We start from the raw sequence: 26,058 nt of genomic DNA, 5'->3' as shown, positions 1-26,058 counted from the left end.
GCAAGTAATAATTTGACCAAAATGAATAAAATTGATGTAGCTAGGCAACAATTCCCAAGACACGAAATTTATAAACACAGTGGTCTTCACAGCACACATTCAATCTTGCTGGAATCTGCTCTACATGAATGTCAACATACACCCATATATCTCACACATGCCACCATACAGCCATCTTCTATCTACGTGTGTCACAATGCGTCCAACTACTGTATACGCATGTGCCACTATACAGCCATCTTCTGTCTACGTGTGTCACTATACAACCATCTACTGCAAACGTGTGTCACTATACAGTCTGTACACGTTTGTCACCAGATAGCCATTCACTGTACACGTTTGTCACCATACAGTCATCAACTGTATACGATTATTACTATACAGGATCTACTTGACACGTTTGTCACCATTTCGACATCTACTGTATCATGTGTCTTTATGTAGACATGTATTGTACACACGTGTCTCTGTGTAGATATCTATTGTAGACGTCTATGTGGATATCTATAGTAGACGTCTGTCTCTTTGTGGATATCTAGTGTAGACGTTTGTCTCTTTGTGGATATCTAGTGTAGACGTTTGTCTTTATGTAGATGTCTATTCTACACGTGTCTCTGTGTAGATATCTATTGTACACTTGTGTTTCTATGTAGATATCTATTGTACACATGTGTCCATGTGGATGTCTATTCTACACGTCGGTCTCTATGTTGATCTCTGGTGTAGACGTTTGTCTCTAAGTTGATATCTACTGTACACTTGCGTTTCTATGTAGATATCTATTTTACGTATGGGTACTTAAGGGAATATACTGTGTCTATGAGGATATCTATTGTACACGTGTCTCTATGTGGATATATATTGTACACGCGTGTCTCTATGTGGATATATATTGTACACGCGTGTCTCTATGTGGATATATATTGTACACGCGTGTCTCTATGTGGATATATATTGTACACGCGTGTCTCTATGTGGATATCTATTGTACACGCGTGTCTCTATGTGGATATATATTGTACACGCGTGTCTCTATGTGGATATATATTGTACACGCGTGTCTCTATGCAGATAGCTTTTGTACACGTCTGTCTCTTTGTGGATATCTAGTGTAGACGTTTGTTTCTATGTAGATATCTATTGTAAACGTGGGTCCCTAAGTGAATATCGTGTGTCTATGTGGATATCTATTGCACACGTGTCTCTATGTAGAGGTCTATTGTACACGTCGGTCTCTATGGTGATATCTAGTGTAGGCGTTTTTCTCTGAGTGGATATGTAATGTACATGTGTCTCTATGTAGATATACCTATTGTACGCGTGCGTCCCTAAGTGAATATCCTGTGACTGTGTGAATATCTATTGTACACGTCGGACACTATTTTCATATCTAGTGTAAACGATTGTCTCTATGTGGACATCTGTTGTACACGTGGATTTCTATGTGGATATCTATGGAACACGTGGGTTTCTATGTGGATATCTATTGTACAAGTGTGTCGATGTCAGTATCTAGTGTAGACGTTTGTCTATGTGGATGTCTATTGTACAAGTGTGTCGATGTCAGTATCTAGTGTAGACGTTTGTCCATGTGGATATCTATTGTACAAGTGTGTCGATGTCAGTATCTAGTGTAGACGTTTGTCCATATGGATATCTATTATACAAGTGTGTCGATGTCAGTATCTAGTGTAGACGTTTGTCCATGGGGATATCTATTGTGCTCGTGTATCTCTTTTTGGACACATGTGGTCACTTCTTTTACAAATGCACTGCTCAGGAATTATACATTGATGTGGCAGAGAGACAGAGTGTGGTTTGGCTTTGCATGAATTCAAAGGTCACTCTTATTTTCTGATGAAATAGGTTTGGCTAGCAAAATCGGATAGGGGGAATTAGGATTAATGGCCGACCAGTCTTCAGACAGACAACATACTGGGCAATTATTTACATCAGTGCACGGATAAAATGGACACGTGGTGCTTCGTTTGCCATTACTCCTGTGTTAAAAGGAGTTGTTAACATCTTTTCAGATTGTTTTTTTATTTGCTAAGTATCTTTAATGTCTTGCAACGTAATCAACTATATGCACTGTGACGTCAGTTAAAAAAACCCCAATAAAATACCGAGGCAGCTACTTGTCTTACTGAAACGCTTCGAGTCTGGTGGACACCAACGGGTTCTTCCACAAAACTAGTTATTTAAAATCATTGCGTAAGCGTCCAAGTTCTCTAATTTACTCTATCTTATAGTTGAAAGGGTCGTTGAAAAATAGTCAGAAACATAGAGAAACACATGTTTGATTCTTCTGCTATTTTGCTGAAAATCTGTTGTGGTTAGTTATTCACTACGCGCTCGAGTTTGGTTCTGTGAAAAACGTAATGCCCCGTTAAAGGAAAGTCGGCGATAAACTTATATGAAAAAAATAATTTCATCACAAATTGTCTAGGCCAACAATATAACGGTCAGACACTGTGATTGATGATTAATGCATTTATAAAACAAATGACAATTACTAGCACAGGATGACGGACAGACCTGACCAGGCGATTCCATTGTAAAGCCTATGTATAAGCAGGATGACGGACAGACCTGAAAGGACGATTCCATTGTACGAACAGACCTGGCAGGACGATTCAGTTGAACAACCAGACCTGACAGGACCATTCTATTGTACAAACAGACCTGACATGACCATTCCATTGTAATGCCGGGTATGAGCAGGATGAGAAACAGATACCATGCGTATATTCTGGCAATCGAACATACCTGGCCAGATATCATACCATGCTGTTGCCTGGACGTGGTTCAGAATGAACACAAATGGGTATGGGTAATAAGCCAGTGGTAGCAGCATATCAGCACTATCTCCCCTTGGAGGAATTGGGCTTCACATATTGTAGTCAAGTTGGGAATACCGACCTTCAGTATGAAGGCAAACGAACGAAATATATCTGACCTGAGGAAATGGGAATAAAGGAGAAAATAGTGATGATGTTTCTGGATAGTATCTGTTCATTCCTACAGAACTACATTCTATTTCAGTCAAAACATATATACATTGGATGTTGGAGGAAAGGGATCTTATTCCATAGCCAATAATACATCTGTTGGTAAAGACATGGTCGATGACCACAAGACATTATCTCAATTAGCTATAATCGTTTCTCAATTTCAACAGATTTTGCAAAATTCAATGTTGTGCAGATACTAATGATTGGTAGATGGCTCCTCTGATATTCCTCCTCCACATCCTCTACCGACAATGTTGGCTGTAACATGTCACGTAGCACACTTTTCACAGCGTCTCCCACGAGCACAGTCGATTGTCTAATCATCCAAGTACGATGGAGCCACCACGCAGCACGGGCGTCTTCAATACACCACACTATAGAAGATGAAAACGTAAATGCCAAGCACTATTTGATTAGCAATAGCATATCAAACACGCGGCTATATATCTGTTATCGGCACAAATATTATACAGAATGGCTGGCTGCAGTATTCTGAGCAACGAAGGACATATGGCCCACCCAACAGTTTGCGTGTATTAAGTACTAATACTTTCCATTCTCACAGACGGCTTGAAACAAATACACAACTAGGCGGCGCGTCAAGAATGACTGAAGTGGAATCTGTCATATGTGGACTCTGTGTTATCCGTTTTCGCTTTTCTCCATAATCCGGGCTACTGTCCCAGCAAAGCTAATCTTAATATATCACTTAAGGGTGCTTTATAATCTGGACTCTCTAAATGACGGATTAGAAACTAAAATAACAGTCCCGACAATCAACATGCTACGAGAACAATACTTTGTAATCCGGACGTAGTTGACTGAAACAGCAGTAAGTTGAATATACATCTCTGTTACTGCTGTTCACAGTGGTTACTGAATATTGTATTACGTGGAAATTGATAGAGGCAGAAACAATTGATTTTGACAATATTTTAGTACCATTAATGTTCCCATTTTACATAGCCAAACAGCCTACTGAAATGCTTCTCCGCATATGGTACATCATACTTAAACGCATTTAATTCTGTGGGGCAGACATTAAGACATTAATGAATGAGTCAAAATAAAATAAAAATAAAGCGAAAGGCGCCAAATTCATTATATATATTCTTTGTTTGTTACTTAAATTCCATAAATTGGTTAGTTTCAGTTATGTAATTTTGAACCGATCTTAAGGTTTTCAGTATGTGAAGGAGGAGAATGGTCATTGGCGTGAGATATAGTATGTATCCTTGGCTGGTTAGCGACAAATTATTGATGACGTCTAACATGGGCACACCGGGTACATGATAGGAAGAAATAGAAAGCATCGCTATGTTGTGGCCACATGTACAAGTAGGATTATCTATGAGGAATGTGTCAAATAAGTGTGATTTGAATCACTACAACCTAGTCTAATTCTAGGCAGAATAACTAGGTAACGTCGTTAGCCATAACTAGCTATGTATGTAAAATTTGAGGAAGTCTTAATTTCCGTGGAAACCAATTGCTAATACCTCGATGAAGAATCTACATTTCTAAATTTAGTATCACGTGCATTCCAAGCTTGAACAACAAAGGGCAGGAAAGATCGATTAGCCTGGAATAAGAGCCCTGCGTGTTTCTGAAAGTCGTTACAGTTACAAAGGTTATGTCCTTTTATGCTTGAGATATATTAGGAGTAGTGTTCGCGTTAATGCAGAAAACTGTGTTTTTCACACACACAAAATACCAGAAACACGCAAAGATTATTTTGCGTGCGTGTTTAGGACGCATAGAGTTTGACGTGCTTAATTTTAAAAAGTATCTTAAAACAGCACCATAAAAAAATCAAGAAATTTTGAAATGATTCTGAATTGTATTGAAAATTTCCCTCACAAAAGATTTGGACTGCACATTTATAATTTCATTTCTGCACGCACTCTTACAAATCCTGCTGCGAAGACAGTAAGTGTGACCCATAAAGACAGGCATTTAGGAGTTAGACCATTGACCAATTTATAAAATATACATAATTTATGGTCATACCGTCTGTCAGAAAGTGAGCAATAACCCGTTTCCCTGTAAACTGCTCCCCACATAATGTTCGAAGAGCAAGCAAGTGTAGGTTTTCTAACATTTGTACTTGTTCATTGTTACAATTATCTCAAATTCTTTCGCAGAAGCAGTTCATGTTACCAGGCTTTTTCAATGAAAGTACAAATAAAATAGATGTATCGATATAAAGAAAAACAAAAACGAACGATTCAAGTTTGTCAGGACAAAATTTGTCTAATCCGGACTGAAATGCAATCCGGATAAAAGTTTAATGGGTCAGGCCCAGGCCAGTCTGAAACAGACAGATTCCCCTGCATATGTAATTTCGCTGGATGAAAATGGACAGAATTTCTTATCACTGTGGAATCAGTACCTCCGCATTGAAGAGCTAATAATTCTTACAGCCACCAGGCGCCCACTATGTCAACTTTAAAGGATGGTGCCTTTGCCATTTTTACGAGGTGGCAGTGGAGATCAAAAAGGGGATACTGAGTCTTGAATATGATCCAACATCAGGAGAACCATTCGGATACCGCTACCTCCAAATGCTGATGAAACGTGGATGATAGGCCTAGGCGCCCTAGCACACGTCGCATAGCCAATAAAGTAGGTATCTTTCATGAGTGTGAGCTGACAACTTTCTGACTTAAGAACTGACCATTAAGCATCCTTCAGCATTCTGGTTTCCCAAGGTTCAGAGTCCTGACCAGAAACGCTGTTGGTTCATCATCTCTTTTGTGAATATAGAATTCAAGTTTCATATATAGCTCATTTTGTTGAAGTATCTGAAAGTATGTCTAGGGTTTACCTCTGTCAAGCAAACAATTCCTCTAGATTCCAAAGGCAAGCTATTAAGGGACTCCTCGTAAGGCTAAACCCTCATCTGATAATATTATGCTGGAAATATCTAGAGCAAAGCGTTTGGGGAATAACAACTAAGGGTGTATTGTTACGCCAGAGTAATACACCTGTGCACAAAATACATCTGTGCACAAATCTGTTTTCATGACAATGACAGCGGGGCATCCTCACATTTTCAGATTTCTGCTTCCTCCCAGCGCTAATGTAAAAAGTGCCTGACACGCATTATGCAAATGACGACGGTGTTAAGTCTTGTGTGGAAGGCGTTTCATAATCACGATGACACCTTCTATAACAGTATAAAATGCTGGCACTGTAATGGTTGTACAGACGCGATTTGGCCGTGTAGTAACTACCTCTATCACAATTAGATATCGCGAGAGCCTTACTGGAAGTCGCCATTGGCTCGTACAGCCTACATCTAACCAGTCCAGGTGTGGCGAACAAATCAGTCATTCAGACGTCGGTAATTCAGATCATCTAGTCGTGATCAATTTATGATTTGAAGGAAATTATTGTCCGGGGATTCCCTCTATGAAACACTTCCCTACCTCCCTTTACAACACCTCTAGACTCCTGAGGACGAGTTCCGAAGCAACTTGAACCATTCACCACCAACTGACAGTGGTTATCAGTTATATTTACCATGTGCAGATTAGTTTGTCATTCACGTGAATACATCCTCACGCAAACCCCCAACCCTGAAGCTCACAAGATGATGATGGCTTTATGGTGTAGCCTCCGATACCGTGTTTGCACTAACCGCGGCCAGCTATGTTGAGTGTTAAAGGATGTGTGGATCAAGTCGTCCCACTAATGTTCTTCCAGTGTAATGCTAAAACGTCCCTTTCAAATAAGCGCTTCCAGTACTCTCCAAATAGGGCAGAGGTCGCCTGTGTTTTATATTGCTTACATTGTGTTATGTATTTACTTGTCACTTCTAGGTCAGAAGTGGTATATGTTGTAATATTAATATCCTCGGTAGTAAGCGACAGTCCCCTCGACGAAAGTGCATTGATGATCTGGGAAAGCGCGGCAAATGTGGCGCCAACGTGGCCTCGTTCGTCGTGTTGTACATAAACCTGTGAATGAAAGCTGTGGTCAAACCAGAGACACCCAGCAATGAAAGAAGCAGGTGTCTTTCAAGTATTCGACACGGAGCAGTAAATAAAACTGTTCCCTCCAAACTGGAGATGTGAAACAGTGAATGAAAACTGTAAACCTGAAACTGGAGATATGAAACTTTCAATGAAAACTGTAAACCTGAAACTGAAGATGTGAAATAGTGAATGAAAACTGTAAACCTGAAACTGGAGATGTGAAACTTTCAATGAAAACTGTAAACCTGAAACTGGAGATGTGAAACTTTGAATGAAAACTGTATACCTGAAACTTGAGATGTGAAACAGTGAGTGGGTGAGTTTTAAGCTGCAATATTCCAGTTACATGGCGGCGGTCTGTAATTAATCGAGTCTGGACCAGACAATCAAATGATCAGCAGCATCAATATCGATCTAAGCAACTAGTGAGTCTGACCACCCGATCCCGTTTGTCGCGTCTCCTGACAAGCATGGGTTACTAAAGATCAATTGTAACCCGGATATTCACTGATTGTAAAACGGCGAATGAAAACTGTGCCCTCAAACTCGAGATGTGAAACAGTGAATAAAAACTGTGCCCTTGAATTCAAGATGTGAAACAGTGAATAAAAACTGTTCCCTTGAATTCAAGATGTGAAACAGTGAATGAAAACCAGTATCACTCAAGCTAGAGAAGTGGAACTAAATAAGTGAGTTTGACGCCGAACTCAGAAATACTCCAACTGTGGCGGCGGTCTGTACCCCTCAAACTAGTGATGTGAAACACGGGATCCAACTAGACATTTCTCCCATTCGGGGAATCGAATCGTGAATGGATTAGTGGATTTACACACACAGAGATATGTTATACTTGCTGTTTCCAAAAAGAAAACAAAAAAAACAAAACAAAACAAAAAAACCAACAACAACAAACAAACAAACCTAACAAACAAAAAAACCCCAACCAACCAAACAAAAAAAACCCCAAAACACGAAGCATTAAGCGAAAGAGTATTCATAGATAAAGTAAAATCATTATTGCAATGCATTCCATGAAAGATCAGTAGAAATATTCTAAAAGTAGACGACCAGTCTGTATGTGTTATTACTTTTTTATTTGATACAGGACATTCATGAATGCTTGAACATGTCTCCACATTTGTATTGGCGTTTATTCACGCTGTCACAAATTTCATTTAGCCGTGTTCGCTATTTCAAACGTTTGCTTTATTTTATTAAGTTCGTGAACCCAGCCTATATTATGATCGCACAGACTGATTTTTGTTGGTGTGTTTACTATGTGGAACTTGTGATCAATTATCTTTTTGATGAATTACACTAGTAATGGGTACACACCTGAGCGACAGGCACGGTTATGCGTTTCTTTCTTACCTACTTCTCGCAATGATTCATACGATACTGAATCTGTAATTGTTTCTGTGTCAGTTCCTCGATTGTCATGCAGGAGACACTGACGGATATGCTTCAACAGTTTGTAAGTTTTCCATGTCAGACATCAGCGATCCTGCATTAATTACCAACGATCATGACTTAAACAGCCGCGGCTTTCACACGCAGCATGCATCAATCACTGATTAACATGCATGGTAGCATACACCCTCTGTCGACATGGAACTTTCCATGACCTTGTCACATCTAGCTGATTTAGTGTCGGGTCTCTAAAATGGCATCTTATTTGGAAAACATACAGTAACAGACTCACGTGGGTTCGTGAAAGCTGTTGGATTTAACCTGCAACCTAAACATGGCCGGGTATAACAGTCTGTCGTCGCTTAGAAAATCCACAATATACATTATTGTTACACAAACACAAAAATGTCATTGTTACTCTCGCCCTTGTTCATTTCCAACCAAGTTAGCATTAACACAGTTACAAACGTACACGCGTATGAGTGTGTGTGTGTGTGTGTGTGTGTGTGTGTGTGTGTGTGTGGGTGTGTATGGATGTGAGATCCACACCCACACAGCAGCTGACTAATACCAAATACCTTTAATCCTCATCAGCTTTAAACCAACTTAGTTAAGGCAAGAGATATATACTTCCATTTACGATCACCCATTGATTACCCAACTGGAATTGTTCATTAGAAAAAACCCAATCAGTCTAAATTCAAAGGTTTCGAAACAATCGTCAGGAAATCCCCTTCCGAAATTGTTTAGTTAATATCAACGAAATTGTATGAATGTGATGAATGCGATTCTGCAGCCTATTCCTCTGCCGGCCTTGGCGTTGTATAAGCTGTGGCAGCACTATCTTCTGTGGAACCTTTCACGCCGGCCACTCGGTCCCCTGCAAATACACGCGTGTTGCGGTGTAAATAGAAGTACGCTCTGTTCTCTAGAGTAGTCCAACTTGGCTAATTCTCCGCGTGCACGTGTTTGTTTACATGGCGGGGGACTGAGCGCGCGCCAATCATTTACTCACTCGTGACGTATATCCGGTGAGTTCGGCATCAGTCGGCAAGAGGCGAAAAGCCTAACTCACAGTGCGAAGTGCTGTGGAGGCCTAGTGGAGTATAACTAGTACAACGATGAAGTTAAAGTGAAAAAGTTGGACTAACTCTCCGTGGAGTAAACGATGGCTCGACAGATAATTTCAGCGCTTAAGATCCTATATTATTGTGCTTTTTTTGGAGTTACTGTGGGTCTCATGGACTTAGCTAATGAACAAGGTAAGGTACGCTAGTGTTTTGTTTACCTAGCCAGTATATAGGCTAGGCAGTGCTCGCTCAAAGTAACGCAATAACTCGGGTGGCTAGTTGTCGCTTTTACTAAAGGTGTGTAAAACACTGAACACATCCGAATATGAGACGACAGTGAAATATTGTAACTTTGTGTCAGAAATTGTTGTCATTATAAACTTTTGGGACAAGTAAGGACAGGCCGGGTGTGAAATACCTGTCATATCGCACTGGCTTAAAACCGTGTATATTGCAGAGCGCGTCATATCAATTGCAGAAAGTGGCCACATCAATCACAGTCTAAGCGTTTAATTGCAGTGAGCAATTATATACAAACTGATTATCGGTAATTCCAAGGTAGCAATAAACACGTTAAATAATTTTGATTGTCACACCTTTGCTTGCTGTGCGGTATGACACACGCGCGTGCCGTGAAGCGCTTGTGGGTTGGGTAGGTTATCGAGGTGTACCCTGAATATAGCCCGGATGTAGTCGTGCCCATTTACGTACCTGTTCAGACTGTGCCATATTTCTGACTGTCACAGCACATGTTGTGCATTCTACGCAGCAATTTCCTATGCTTTGTTTTATTTCTCTGTTGTGTCGACATCATATATTTGATCATTGTAAATTTCATCTTGTGGTGATTTTGGATTTGAACTGATTATAGTTTGTTCAAACAGAATATTAGTACTCATAAAATGTCATATCATTGCTATTAATAGTTACTTGAGGCGTATTATTTCACATCTGGAGAAGTCTCTGTCATATTAAGGTCGCCAAATACATGAAAATATATGATTAGTGTTTTTGTTGAATGATTTAAAGATATTAGTGGTTCTCAACGAAACATACGTTGCATATATATGTTTGAAATTTAAAAGAAAACATTGCTGTTTGACTTCTGTGACAGGAGTGATTTGTATCATTACAATACCTGATGATGCAAAGGGAATATCAGCTTTGGAATATCAGCAACTGGAAACTCCAAAAGTTCTTTTATGTATATATATATATTTATTATGAAAACATACTATTTTATCAAATGTATATTATTAAATCGTAATTTTATCACTTTTATTCATCATTAGCACAACATAGCATATTTAATCCTTAGTACAATAATCACAGAGTATCGAAATACTACCTGTCAGCATTTGACACAAACTTGGCCTCCAGGCAAACAGACATAATTATGGAGCTATTTTGGTTTCCTAGTGTGCAAATATGGGATTGATTGATTTAATGGAGAGGAAAAATTAATAATTCACAGCCAGCACATTTTTGGTATTGGCAACAGACAGAGTTGTACATAATAATTCATGTTATGTGCTGCCATCTTGTCTTTCACTCTTTCATTAAGTTGCAACCAGTTGTTGACATATGGTAATATGCTTCTGCAATCCAGATGTGTTTATTTGTTACTTAAACTTCTGGCATTCTTGTTATTGCAAAAAATGTGTCTCTTGACTCTTCAGTTGCTGATGAGATTAAGCCCATCAGTGACGAGGATTGATTGAGGGGAGGGGTCTGATGCACATCCACACCTACTGAATTAAGTAAGGGCATTAGTTAACAGTCCCAAGTTCATGCAGGAACACGTGTATCAGGAAAGATGGCTGAACCAAATGAAGATTGCTTTGAAAGAAATTAAGTTAAACTCTAAGAATTCAAAGAAATAACAGAATATGTACCTAACAAGTGGATGTGTGGAAGGATTTATCTAGGATTTTAAATCAAAGTGCCCTTGGAGACAAATTGGGGACTGTTTTTTATATTTTGTAGGATATTTTAAAACTCATATTTTCAGGTGCATTGTAACATTGCATAAAACAGAGTTATGTAAAATTGGACACCAAATCTTCCATGTTCCTCCACCTCCATATAGCTGAAACATTACTGAGAATGGCATAAATTTAAGCTGACTAAAGTCCCGCTACTGTCCCTTTGTAATTATGCTGTTATCAGTATGAAGTACAGCTCACCTTAACCAGGCAAATATATTAACACGAAAATTGGGAATTTTTGAAGTTTTCTTAACTTTAGCTGGCATGTTTTGAACCAATTGTCAGCTTCTATATGATGTACACAAGTGAATGACAGGAGAGAGTCCATGTAGTGTTGCTTTGAGGAGAGCTAGGTGCAGGTGACTTTTGTGTACACTAGTGAATAAATACACTAATGTTTAGTGTCTGAATACACATACTTTTGATTGTAACAAATAGGCCTATTTGAATTGAAGAGTAACCCCAGGGAGATCAGAGATTCAGAACCTGAGGAAATCTAGACTTGCTTCATTTAGGGCTTTAGCACTGCAGGGAGGGCTGTGATGTAGGGAAAAATATGGTTCAGGGACTGTGAGATAGACTAGTAAATGAGACCAGGGAGGCATGTAGTGTCCCTATGAGCACAGTTACGTTCATTTGGGTTTTAGCGTCACTGGTATCATCTTCATTCCTTTATGGTTGTTTCTGTCCTTGTACTTAATAGCGGAATGTACACTTTCCCTATTCCAAATTATATTACATGGTGAGGTATTATCGACATCTATCTTGCTAATCTTGCTTGTTAATCTCAGTATTAGAGGACTTGTTATTCTACACAGTCCAATATAGCATGGTGCATCTGAACTATAATACTTTGTCCTTCGGTATAAACAATGTAACATAAGTACATGTGTGAAACCCAGCTCTCTTGTCTCTTGTTACATTATGTGTAAGAGCATGTTACTGCCATGCTGGCTTTGAGGACTTCAAATGATACTGTATGTGTTGTCCCACATGACCAATGTCATGGGAAGGATCAGATTTAACCTGCTTCACAGGAAGTACCTTGACATTTGATTATGTTATGGAAAGGATCACATTGGACCAAGGTCAAGTAGTTCACAGAATGAACAAAATCTTTCTAGTACTAGAGGAATAATCAGGCATATCAATTGTTCTGTGTAAAATTCATGGTCACTGAAACATTTACCATGAGGAATTTGATTTTTAATCTAATTAAGCTATACTCTTTAATGTTTGAGCATGAACGTTTGAAAACTAATGTATCATATATAATCTAAATTGTTGCCATGACTTTTTCCATATAAGTTGTCGGTTATGTTAGCAGATTAGGCAACAACATTTGTCAGAGTTCTAACAAATCTAGAAGGTTTCAAATAATACAGTGTATATTTAGTAGCTTGATCTTTTACGAAGTTTGTAAAGAAATCTCATGTTAGGCTTTATGATATTGAACTTATGGCTAATCAGCAAGAGGTAGGCTTTATGATATTGAACTTGTGGCTAATCAGCAAGAGGTAGGGTTGAATGTGCTGTTGTTCACTATGTAAGGTGTGCTACCCATGCCTGTATACGCCATCCCATTCAAGTCACAAACAGAAAAATGCATTTCTAAAAGCTTTTATTTTTGTTTTCTGCTGAAAAAGTATTTGAAGTGAATTTATGTGTGAGTGTTCATTTGATGTGGGCAGTGAAGCAGATAGAGGTCCACCAGCACCTTGTGTGTGGACTTCCTGTCAGCTGCCTCCCCACACCTGGTGAACGGGGGGATACCCCTTCATAATGTATCTGCTGCAACAAGGGACATGAGACTTGATCTGAACAGTTCATTTATTCTGTTGAAAATATGATCAAACAACTTGTAGGCGTTTAGAGTTACTGCTATTGTCTTATCTCACGGGCAGTCACTAAACTATACAACATAAATCAATAATTCCTTCTAACTTGATAGTCTATAATGTATGTCATTGGTGAAGAAGGTCGGTTTTCATGGTGGAAGGTTGATTTCTCTGAACAGTTTTTACAAGAAACAGAAAAAGCTCTGAGTGTATGTGATAGTACTGCCGGGAATTTGGAAATAAATTGTGTTGCAGTATATTGTGATTCAGGTACAAGTATTGGGATGTGTATTGTGATATATTGGGATCTTAAGTGTTTGACAGTAAGTGACACTGATTGTGTCTGTCGGCCATATTTTCTACATCCTTAATTCCCTGCACCTGTATGTTATGGTTCACATCTCAAAATTTGGTTGCTTAGTCAAAGATTCTATTTTCTTTTTGTAACAATTTACAATATTACAGTATGCAGTTTTTTCATTGAATTATGAAGGAAAACATGGACTGTGAGTGAAAGTTTGTGTAGATTATAATTTAAACCATAAAGATAATCACAAAAAGTTCATATTTGTTCTTTACCCAATATACTGATTCTCAGAAAATATATTGCCATCTGTATCATTTGAAAAGCGTATTGCGATCTTCTAGTATACCAGTAATGCCTTGCAGTCCTATCTGACAGATAGTGTTGATGTTCACCATGCTCTAGATATTGTTAAAAACACACGCCAACAATTTTCCTCTATGTGAGAAAATATCTCCTACATATATTTTTATACATGGGTGAATTTCCATTCTTGGAATATGTGATGAACCAGACTGAATGTATTTGTGACAGACTGACTGCTTCACATTGTGATGGAATTTTAAGTTATCAGTATGCTTGCACTTGTGATATGACATCACTACCATGCTATTATTGTCTTGGCGTATTGTGACAGATACATCATTCATTTTACATTGTGGCAGACAGAGGTTACAAATGTGTATCAAATGCCAATCACCACACAGACAGGCAACTTGCCTATTTCACATTTACCATTGTCATCTTCTGTTGCCTCCATCACAATAGCTGTCTCAAATATCACTATATTGATGGCTGCATTGTTACATTCATATGTTCTGAGAATGCCTGTATGTCATCAGTTACATGTTTGAAATGAACAAGGCTTTAGTTCAATCATTAATTCATAAATGACATCAACATGTGTGTGTGTGTGCAATACACAAACACATGTGTATAAATACTAATCACTACTATGTGTGAAGGCTTGTGAAATATGCAATACAAAAAGCTATGGCATATATTTGTCTAAAATGTTTTAATTGTTCGAATATTTTATATGAACTATATTGTGGAAATGTTGCAACTCTCTCTGTAATGCCTGAATATATGTAAGCATATGTTCATCGGCTGTTGTGTGAGGGAGCTTGGCTATAGTTGAATGATGTTGTAGGTTAGTGGGTGTTGTTTTGTACCCCTAACCACCCAGCCACCTGTGTGAAGGGGTGGCCGTAGCTCCACCACCATCACCCTGTGGAGCAGGAAATAACCTCTAGGCATTCCTTAAGCCACAAATTAACTGCTGACCAAATATGGCCGTCATTATTTGGTGCATTGTCAAACAGCCTTCCAAGCAAGTGTAGGCAGACATGGCCTGGTATATCCACACAGATGACACTTGTGGAGGAAGGAGAGCTCCAGTCGTTTTACCGCAGAGAAATGACATGAAATATGAACCTCAGGTGTCACATATCCACGTTGCAGTGAATTCTTGTAGTCAGGTGTTGAAATCTCCATTGTCACAGAAGCATGCCTGTACATAGCCACTGTCCTCTTGTTTGAACAAGAAGTACTACTGTTCAATTTCTTCTTTCTGTGTATGTTGTGTCAGTTGTGTCATAAATACTGTGTTCTTGGTGCATATTATGTCAGTGATGTGGTAGGCATAGTGTCCTCTCTCTACATTGTGTTAGTGATGTGATAGACACAGTGTCCTCCCTATACTTTATGTCAGTGATGTGATAGACACAGTGTCCTCTCTATACTTTATGTCAGTGATGTGATAGACACAGTGTCCTCTCTATACTTTATGTCAGTGATGTGATAGACACAGTGTCCTCCCTATACTTTATGTCAGTGATGTGATAGACACAGTGTCCTCCCTATACAATATGTCAGTGATGTGATAGACAGTGTCCTCCCTATACTTTATGTCAGTGATGTGATAGACACAGTGTCCTCCCTATACATTATGTCAGTGATGTGATAGACACAGTGTCCTCCCTATACTTTATGTCAGTGATGTGATAGACACAGTGTCCTCTCTATACTTTATGTCAGTGATGTGATAGACACAGTGTCCTCCCTACACATTATGTCAGTGATGTGATAGACACAGTGTCCTCTCTATACTTTATGTCAGTGATGTGATAGACACAGTGTCCTCTCTATACTTTATGTCAGTGATGTGATAGACAGTGTCCTCCCTATACTTTATGTCAGTGATGTGATAGACACAGTGTCCTCCCTATACAATATGTCAGTGATGTGATAGACACAGTGTCCTCCCTATACTTTATGTCAGTGATGTGATAGACACAGTGTCCTCCCTATTATGTCAGTGATGTGATAGACACAGTGTCCTCCCTATACTTTATGTCAGTGATGTGATAGACACAGTGTCCTCTCTATACTTTATGTCAGTGATGTGATAGACACAGTGTCATCCCTATACATTATGTCAGTGATGTGATAGACACAGTGTCCTCTCTATACTTTATGTCAGTGATGTGGCTGATATTGTGCTCTCTATACTTTATGTCAGTGATGTGGCTGATATTGTGCTCTCTATACATAGTGCTTTTGGAATGATGCATTAAGATGCAAGGCGTTTCATTGCCCTGGCTAAATCTCATCATCAGACAATTTAAGCAGTGCCGTGTTTAAGATTCTGATCATAAATTGAAGGCACAGTTACACATAATTCATCTTTTTATGAATATATTGTGTATTCTAGTAATATATGATAGTAAGATCATTTTGTGAAAGGAAATATTTGACATGAATCTTTAGCTAATGTACAATGATTATTTTAGTACTTCTCCTTAGGCATTTTGGCATATGTGTAAAAATATGAAAAACGAAGAAAGGAGGTCAACTGATGCTTGATTTGAAATCCCAGTAAGTAATATTCCCTGCTATGTTAGAGTGTAAAGTGTACCATTACTACTGTTTGATTCCAGGCACAGTTCAGATATATGCATAGTCACAACTGGATAGTAGCATGGTGAATCCAACCCACTTTCCTCACCAGAAAATAAATAGCTCACTGTCCTTGCTCCTAATCATGAATTATTCCCTGTCTAGTCAGGCTACTTTTATTGCTGTTTAAACACTCTGTCATGTCTTCAGTGACTTTCTTTTGTGGTCACTTGTCAGTATTGACTGTCTGAGACTTGGGCTAGTCATGCATGGCAGCACAGCTGACCATCCTCTCAACACTGGGTCATTATGCACAGACCTCTTTGTTGGTTGGCAGCAGGATGTACTCATTCCTCAAATACTTACCAATATTGAAAACATTTTTGGCAATAATAGATAGTGGGTCTCGCAGAACTGAGGACTTTCACACTGGATAGAGTTCTGATGGACCAAAATAGTAAACAACACTTTGCCCTTGAAACCTTTTTGTATCTGTGACTGTGTTGTGAGAGTGTGTTGTGGCCCAGTCAGCCATATAAAGAGTGGTACAATGTATGGCGTCATGCTCTGAATGTGCACAAAGCAAGCACTTGCTCTGTTTCCACACAACTGTAGCCAGCATACAGTGTTGTAGGTACCATCTTGCTATGCAGATATTTGTTTTTAATTTATTTTCTTGTTGTCACCTGTGTTTTCAATGCTGGAAATCTTTGAGGAGCTACGGACAGATGCATAAAACCTGCATTGCAAAGTGGGGAAATATATGTGAACATCCATCCTGTTTCCACGCATGAGTTCGCAGGTGTGTGAAACAATGATTTCGCTTTCAACTGCTTCAAAGCCACCACAGATCAGTGTTAGTTTCTTATGTCTCCTACCCACTCTCCCCTTGTCCAACTACTGATTTCCACCTCACTCATGATACCCACTCTCCCCTTGTCCAGCTACTGATTTCCACCTCACTCATGGTACCCACTGTCCCCTTGTCCAGCTACTGATTTCCACCTCACTCATGCTACCCACTGTCCCCTTGTCTAGCTACTGATTTCCACCTCACTCATGCTACCCACTGTCCCCTTGTCCAGCTACTGATTTCCACCTCACTCATGCTACCCACTGTCCCCTTGTCTGACTACTGGTTTCCACCTCATTCATGGTATCCACTCTCCCCTTGTCTTGACTACTGATTTCCACCTCACTCATGGTACCCACTGTCCCCTTGTCTGACTACTGGTTTCCACCTCATTCATGGTATCCACTCTGCCCTTGTCTTGACTACTGATTTCCACCTCACTCATGCTACCCACTGTCCCCTTGTCTGACTACTGGTTTCCACCTCATTCATGGTATCCACTGTCCCCTTGTCCAGCTACTGATTTCCACCTCACTCATGCTACCCACTGTCCCCTTGTCTGACTACTGGTTTCCACTTCATTCATGGTATCCACTCTCCCCTTGTCTTGACTACTGATTTCCACCTCACTCATGCTACCCACTGTCCCCTTGTCTGACTACTGGTTTCCACCTCATTCATGGTATCCACTCTCCCCTTGTCTTGACTACTGATTTCCACCTCACTCATGGTACCCACTCTCCCCTTGTCTGACTACTGGTTTCCACCTCACTCATGGTATCCACTCTCCCCTTGTCCCTCTTGTCTGGGTACTGGTTTCCAGCTCACTCATGCTCCCTACTCTCCCCTTGTCTGCTGATGCTCCTGGCATGTCTGTGAGGCTGTGTCTGCTTGGTTCCCATGTTATCTACTTTATGCCATGTCATTAGGATCAGTCCTACCTGTGTTGTAGTCTGCTTTGTCTTTGATGTGGGATCATATTATCTCCCCCTAGAGGGAAATCTTCACTCTTAGAATTCACTAGCCATTCTTGTAAAGGTTAGCGGAAGAGGAGTTTAATGTTCATTTTTCTTCAAGTAAGAGCTTTTCATGAACATTGATGCAGTTCAGGAGACTAGTGTCTGGGTAACTAAATGGTTCTACAGGCATTAGAAATACATTGTACAACTTGATTGTGACACATGTTCGACTGTAGAAATACTCAGTGCTGACTTGTTATTTCAGAAATACTGTTTGAGATTGTGTTCAACTCATTCCCAAATTATTTTTGGGTTTTTGTTTAAAGGGTGCTTATCCTGTTTTGTCGTGGAGTGTATCTGGTGGCTGGCTGCATGCTGATCGTACAACCCAACCTTCTGTTGCTCTTCACGTATCTCTGTCAGTTAATGTGGACCTTCATGCGACATCTTACTACCAACTGACTGTCAACATCTATCAAACATCTTACAGATTTCATACACTTCTGTGTCTAGCTACTCATCAAAGCCGTATCAATTGTAATGTGGACTGGGAACATTTTAATAACATTTTGTAAACTAAGAGTGAAACTGGCTGCTGGTTTGGGGCTGCATATTGGTTTCAGAGTAGGTGTTGATGATCCCTTGCTTGTATTTGTGGGTTTACATGTAGGTCATGCTTGGATGATAGAGAAATGTGTGCCTGTCATTTCCTCTTATGCTGTGGGAATGTTGGGATCCTAAGTTCCTTTGATTACTTCGTAATGGAATGTTGTCAGCTTAGTTCTTTGGTCACAGGATCAGACCCTGGAAAAGAGTTGAGCATGAGTTGTTAAACCTGTTATATGGTCTAATCCCACCAAGCTTGCTTTCACGGAGCTTTGTGTAAGTGGTGCATGTAGTCATAACTTGGGATAGGATGCAATAGAAACCTAAATAGGATGCAATAGTGACTAATTTATACACAGGTGAAGGAATGAATATTGTAATTTGTGTTGAGCAATAATCCAACTACAGCATGATAGCCTGCAACAGATTATGAAACAGTTACTGAAACAGAAGCGTTGATCCACACAGCATGATAGCCTGCAACAGATTATGAAACAGTTACTGAAACAGAAGCGTTGATCCACACAGCATGATAGCCTGCAACAGATTATGAAACAGTTACTGAAACAGAAGCGTTGATCCACACAGCATGATAGCCTGCAACAGATTATGAAACAGTTACTGAAACAGAAGCGTTGATCCACACAGCATGATAGCCTGCAACAGATTATGAAACAGTTACTGAAACAGAAGCGTTGATCCACACAGCATGATAGCCTGCAACAGATTATGAAACAGTTACTGAAACAGAAGCGTTGATCCACACAGCATGATAGCCTGCAACAGATTATGAAACAGTTACTGAAACAGAAGCGTTGATCCACACAGCATGATAGCCTGCAACAGATTATGAAACAGTTACTGAAACAGAAGCGTTGATCCACACAGCATGATAGCCTGCAACAGATTATGAAACAGTTACTGAAACAGAAGCGTTGATCCACACAGCATGATAGCCTGCAACAGATTATGAAACAGTTACTGAAACAGAAGCGTTGATCCACACAGCATGACTAGACATGATCCAGAACATCACCTACCAGTCCCTGGTTTACTCTATGCTGGAAAGACACATCATGCTCGATATCAGTGCAGGACAGAAGCACAGGATAAAACCTACTGACCACTGTAAATCTCCCTCGAGGCCTCATCCCATTAACGTCAATAGCCCTACTATATAATTATCCAGTAGACTGTGATCTGTTTGTTCGTATACAGCCTCTGTGAAGTAACTGCTTTGGTGATAGGATTAACTGTGTAATCCACAAAATGACATTCATTTGTTGTGCTTGAGGACTGTAACAGCCAGGCAGTAGCTTAAAGGTACATAAGGACCCATGCTTCAGCTTCAGGCCATGAGAGGTCCGGCACAGTCATAACTATTCAATAGCTGAAATAATATTAGAGGGTAGAGTTATACTCTGTCATGAACATATGAACATTCCTTAGTATTTGTTGTTTTCAACTACTCTCAAAATGGATAAATTGTACCCTGAGGTGAATGTGTTTTTATTTATGTTGGTCACCTATCTGGCAAACAGTTTAGTTACTTTAGAACTAATCATGTGGAAAAATTACATACTTGCCAATTCTGTGGGTTGACTACCTTACCAGTCTTTCTGATGGCACGTTACAGTTACAGGTAGACTGTGCTTCAGGATTACAGGTGTCTAGTGCAGGTGATTGGTAGCCTAAACTTCTCCAGTATTACAGGTGTCTAGTGCAGGTGATTGGTGGCCTACACTTTTCCAGTATTACAGGTGTCTAGTACAGGTGAATGGTGGCCTACACTTTTCCAGTATTACAGGTGTCTAGTGCAGGTGATTGGTAGCCAATACTTCTCTGGTATTACAAGTGTCTAGTGCTTGTGATTGGTAACCAATACTTTTCCAGTATTACAGGTGTCTAATGCAGGTGATTGGTAGCCTACACTTTTCCAGTATTACAGGTGTCTAGTGCAGGTGATTGGTAGCCTACACTTTTCCAGTATTACAGGTGTCTAGTGCTGGTGATTGGTATCCTATACTTCTCGGGTATTGCAGGTGTCTAGTGCAGGTTATTGGTAGTCTATACTGCTCCAGTATTACAGGTATCTAGTGCATCATATTACAAGAATTGGGATTTTTTTCCTATAATCTGTTACAGCCAGTTTTGATTAACTCCAATATAGGTGTTTCTCACATAAGAAGCTTGAGACAACATGCTGTGGTTTCTGCATAATTTAGGTTAGCTAAAAGGTATGTGGTTCAATTTCTTTTGTCAAAATGAACAACAAAAGGTATTCCAAGCCAATCTTTGCTTGTAGAATTTTTTATGTTTTCATTACAAAGAAGGCTGAGTGAAGGTGAATGGGGACATCAGGCTCCACTGCTCTGGGTAATCAAGCAGACATGTATGTCACATTCACACAATGGCATCTGAGGATTAGTTTGGCATCGAATCTCAAGTTCAAAGTTACAGATGTGATAAGACTGATTCAGCTGATTATGCCTTGAACTTCAGGAAATTGCAGTTACTGTCTTCAGATAATTTATTTGCATATATTCATTAACAATATCATTTCCATACTTGTCCTTGTATGGTGATACACATTTTCAGTGATTTTTCTTAATCTGACCAGTGATTATTGCATATGCAAGGAAGTGCCAACATGTGACTGAATTAATTCATACCAGTTTGTATTGATATCAACTTTGATGCCATCACTGGGCAATAAAATATGTTCCTGCTCACAGTTAGGAAATTACTGGATGATACACAGTTATATGTCTGCTGTTATACAATTCAAATGTACCACTTTTTAGCAGAAGTTGTCAGGCTGCTGACATTGTCATCTTGTGGAAACAATAAGAGGAAATTTGTTGGAGAACCTGTCTGTTCTTCCATATATGGTTACAAAAGCAGTATAAATGTCAGACAGGATCTCATTTAGAAGATAATGCGAAAGGAAGTTACAGGAATAGCTCTGAAATGTAATCTTTAGCAAGAGAAGTTGAGTTTAAGAATTGTGACATTTAGCAATAGCAAATGTGTGTTACATGAATACATGATGGTGCAGTGGTGTAGTTGGAGACGGGTGCTGCCAGTCTGCGTGTCTTAGACTGGAGTCACCTGATTGTGCCCTTTTTCATCTTCTGTACTAAGCCATGTGAAGTTATTTTCTGCATTGCTCAGGGATTTACATGGATCCTTTAGACCTCAGTTTGTGTTCTGCAATCCACTCTCTACCTTCCATACACTGCATGATAACTACGCTGTTCACACAGGTGTACTCTTGTATTCTGTGCTTCATGCTCTATACTTACTGTACACTGCAAGTTGTTCACTGGTCCCTCGGGGTCCATGGGCTCATGTACCCTTGAGGTTTGTATATGTTCCCCTCGAGGGTACATGAGCCCATGGACCCCGAGGGACCAGTGAACACCATATTTATTTTACTGAACACCTGAGTTTTAATTTTGAACTGTTTGAAGCACTTCTGTTGAATGTGAGGTGAATCGCCATTTTGCAGACAACACAAGGTAAACAGATTTAGATTTTCAATCACAAAACATCGGTAATTTCTGTGCTTCAAGCGTGCTTCAATGTTATTCGAGACAAAGAAGTACTACCATGAAGCACCAGAAGAGTTTGGAATTCCCAGCGGTGTACATTGAAAATAATACATTGCCTGTAAGCGGGTACATTGAAAATAATAGAATAGCGCTTACCCAATCAGAAAGTGACATTCATGTGTGAGGTGAGAGAAACACTGTATGCTTCATGCTATATACTTTGCACTCTGTGTTTTGTTAGATATTGTATGCTCTACTCTGTGCACTCCTTGTTAGATACACTGCAGTCTCTGTTATATACTCTCTGTTAGATAACTATAGTTATTATTCACCTGTGGAAGATACTGCAGTGTGATATTTTTATGGCAGTATTACAATTATGTAATACCACTAGGTATATGATGTCATAATGGTTACAGTTATGATGTCACAATGTTAATGCCTCTGTCGCAAGAAATTAGAATTGACTTGACTTGCGGGAAGCTAACAGTCATCACACTGTAGGCAGTTTCTATCAATTTATGTTGGAGTGTAATACACAGAATACGAAACTCACTTCTTTGAATTACCATTTCTATTAAACTCACGTTCGCTTGTTTGATACCAAGGCATTAACTCTATTAATAAAATTGTTATTACATGGAAGATTGTTTAGTGTCCTCTGTGCTCCACACTGCAATCTCCATGCTATATAACACTGCACTCTATGTCCTATACACTGTGTTTTATATATTGTGCTCCATATTCTCAACCACACCAGGGTATTGGCATCAGAACTTCAATGGTATGATTTCTTGGAATAAAATTACAATATTTCTGAACATGTTACAACAGACAATGTTTTTTGTTTGTTCTATAAGTGTATTGCGAAAGAGATTGTACTTTTCCTGCCGGTTGCGTGGCTGAGCCCACATACTTGTGCCCACCTCTGTCGGTATTGGCAGCTGATCACAGAATGTTTGTGACTGGAAGAACTGGAGCAGGTCACACCACTCTACAATCTCGGCATTTCTCAATGACTTTGCTTATGTCTCAGCCAGACAATATGTCAGGCCCCTCCTGGATCCCCTTCTGATGCCCTCTCTTACTCATTCATCTATTTACATTATTGCTGGTGTGCTCTGACTTGGGTATAAGGAATTTTGCTGATAGTGTTGAGATGATTTTTACCATGATTTTTGCTAATGCTAGAATTACAGCAATTGCCACTAGAAATAGGCATAAATAGTGGGTCTATACTCATTAAGTAAGAAGACATTATACCAGGTCTGTAGGTAATAACATTAGCTCTTCTGTACAACCCACCTCATAAACAGATTAACTTTTACATATAGCCTGGTCGTAAAGTTGGTCTTAATGATGAGTTGCCCAGTCTCCCTGATACAAGCTGGCAATGTGTGGTAAGTTGTAAAACGCCTCCTGATTACACTCTCACTATATACATAGTGATATACTGCACATTTCGAAGTACACTGAGGCTGTACCATTAAGAGGAGAGCTTTCATACAATGGTGTGGGGTATACTTCATTTGGGGTAGAGATTATGATGGGTATAGTTCATGTGGGGTAGAGATGGTGTGGGGTGTAGTTCATGTGGGGTAAAGATGGTGTGGGGTATAGTTTATGTGGGGTAGAGATGGTGTGGGGTATAGTTCATGTGGGGTAAAGATGGTGTGGGGTATAGTTTATGTGGGGTAGAGATGGTGTGGGGTATAGTTCATGTGGGGTAGAGATGGTGTGGGATATAGTTGATGTGGGGTAAAGATGGTGTGGGGTATAGTTGATGTGGGGTAAAGATGGTGTGGGGTATAGTTCATGTAGGGTAAAGATGGTGTGGGGTATAGTTTATGTGGGGTAGATATGGTGTGGGGTATAGTTGATGTGGGGTAGATATGGTGTGGGGTATAGTTGATGTGGGGTAAAGATGGTGTGGGGTAGAGATGGTGTGCGGTAGAGATGTTGTGGGGTATAGTTCATGTAGGGTAGAGATGGTGTGGGGTATACTTCATTTGGGGTAGAGATTATGATGGGTATAGTTTATGTGGTGTAGATATGGTGTGGGGTGTAGTTCATGTGGGGTAGAGATGGTGGGGGATATAGTTGATGTGGGGTAGAGATGGTGTGGGGTATAGTTTATGTGGTGTAGATATGGTGTGGGGTGTAGTTCATGTGGGGTAGAGATGGTGGGGGATATAGTTCATGTGGGGTAAAGATGGTGTGGGGTGTAGTTCATGTGGGGTAGAGATGGTGTGGGGTGTAGTTGATGTGGGGTAGAGATGGTGTGGGATATAGTTCATGTGGGGTAAAGATGGTGTGGGGTATAGTTTATGTGGGGTAGAGATGGTGTGGGGTATAGTTCATGTGGGGTAGAGATGGTGGGGGATATAGTTGATGTGGGGTAGAGATGGTGTGGGATATAGTTCATGTGGGGTAAAGATGGTGTGGGGTATAGTTTATGTGGGGTAGAGATGGTGTGGGGTATAGTTCATGTGGGGTAAAGATGGTGTGGGGTATAGTTTATGTGGGGTAGAGATGGTGTGGGGTATAGTTCATGTGGTGTAGATATGGTGTGGGGTGTAGTTCATGTGGGGTAAAGATGGTGTGGGGTGTAGTTGATGTGGGGTAGAGATGGTGTGGGATATAGTTCATGTGGGGTAAAGATGGTGTGGGGTATAGTTTATGTGGGGTAGAGATGGTGTGGGGTATAGTTCATGTGGGGTAGAGATGGTGGGGGATATAGTTGATGTGGGGTAGAGATGGTGTGGGATATAGTTCATGTGGGGTAAAGATGGTGTGGGGTATAGTTTATGTGGGGTAGAGATGGTGTGGGGTATAGTTCATGTGGGGTAAAGATGGTGTGGGGTATAGTTTATGTGGGGTAGAGATGGTGTGGGGTATAGTTCATGTGGGGTAGAGATGGTGTGGGATATAGTTGATGTGGGGTAAAGATGGTGTGGGGTATAGTTGATGTGGGGTAGAGATGGTGTGGGGTATAGTTCATGTAGGGTAAAGATGGTGTGGGGTATAGTTTATGTGGGGTAGATATGGTGTGGGGTATAGTTGATGTGGGGTAGATATGGTGTGGGGTATAGTTGATGTGGGGTAAAGATGGTGTGGGGTAGAGATGGTGTGCAGTAGAGATGTTGTGGGGTATAGTTCATGTAGGGTAGAGATGGTGTGGGGTATAGTTCATGTAGGGTAAAGATGGTGTGGGATATAGTTGATGTGGGGTAGAGATGGTGTGGAGTATAGTTGATGTGGGGTAAAGATGGTGTGAGGTATAGTTGATGTGGGGTAGAGATGGTGTGGGGTATAGTTCATGTAGGGTAGAGATGGTGTGGGGTATAGTTCATGTAGGGTAAAGATGGTGTGGGGTATAGTTCATGTGGGGTAGAGATGGTGTGGGGTATATTTTATGTTGGGTAGATATGGTGTGGGATATAGTACTGTGGGATAGAGATGGTGTGGGATATAGTTTATGTCGGGTAGTTGATCGGAGTAGAGGTGGTGTAGTTGATAGGGGGTGGGTGTAGAGTTGATGTAGTTGAAGGGGGTGGGGGTGGGTTAAAGTTGGTGTAACA

At 40.1% G+C, this 26,058-nt stretch overlaps 1 protein-coding gene across 2 annotated transcripts in view; it reads left to right on the top strand.

Moving 5' to 3' along the window:
- The first annotated feature begins 9,437 nt into the window (after nucleotides 1-9,437).
- LOC137297690 (epidermal growth factor receptor-like) overlaps nucleotides 9,438-26,058 on the top strand; it is a 172,124-nt gene continuing 155,503 nt past the window's right edge. For both annotated transcript variants that reach the window (XM_067829611.1, XM_067829608.1), the window contains exon 1: nucleotides 9,438-9,666. In XM_067829611.1, coding sequence (XP_067685712.1) covers nucleotides 9,573-9,666 — 94 coding nt within the window. In that variant the 5' untranslated portion in view covers nucleotides 9,438-9,572. The remainder of the gene's footprint in view (nucleotides 9,667-26,058) is intronic.

The sequence above is a fragment of the Haliotis asinina genome, chromosome 10, assembly GCF_037392515.1.
Source record: "Haliotis asinina isolate JCU_RB_2024 chromosome 10, JCU_Hal_asi_v2, whole genome shotgun sequence".
In the NCBI taxonomy this organism is placed as follows: domain Eukaryota; kingdom Metazoa; phylum Mollusca; class Gastropoda; order Lepetellida; family Haliotidae; genus Haliotis; species Haliotis asinina.
The sequence above is the reverse complement of the archived record's forward strand: the minus strand, read 5'-3'. Positions and strand labels throughout refer to the sequence as shown.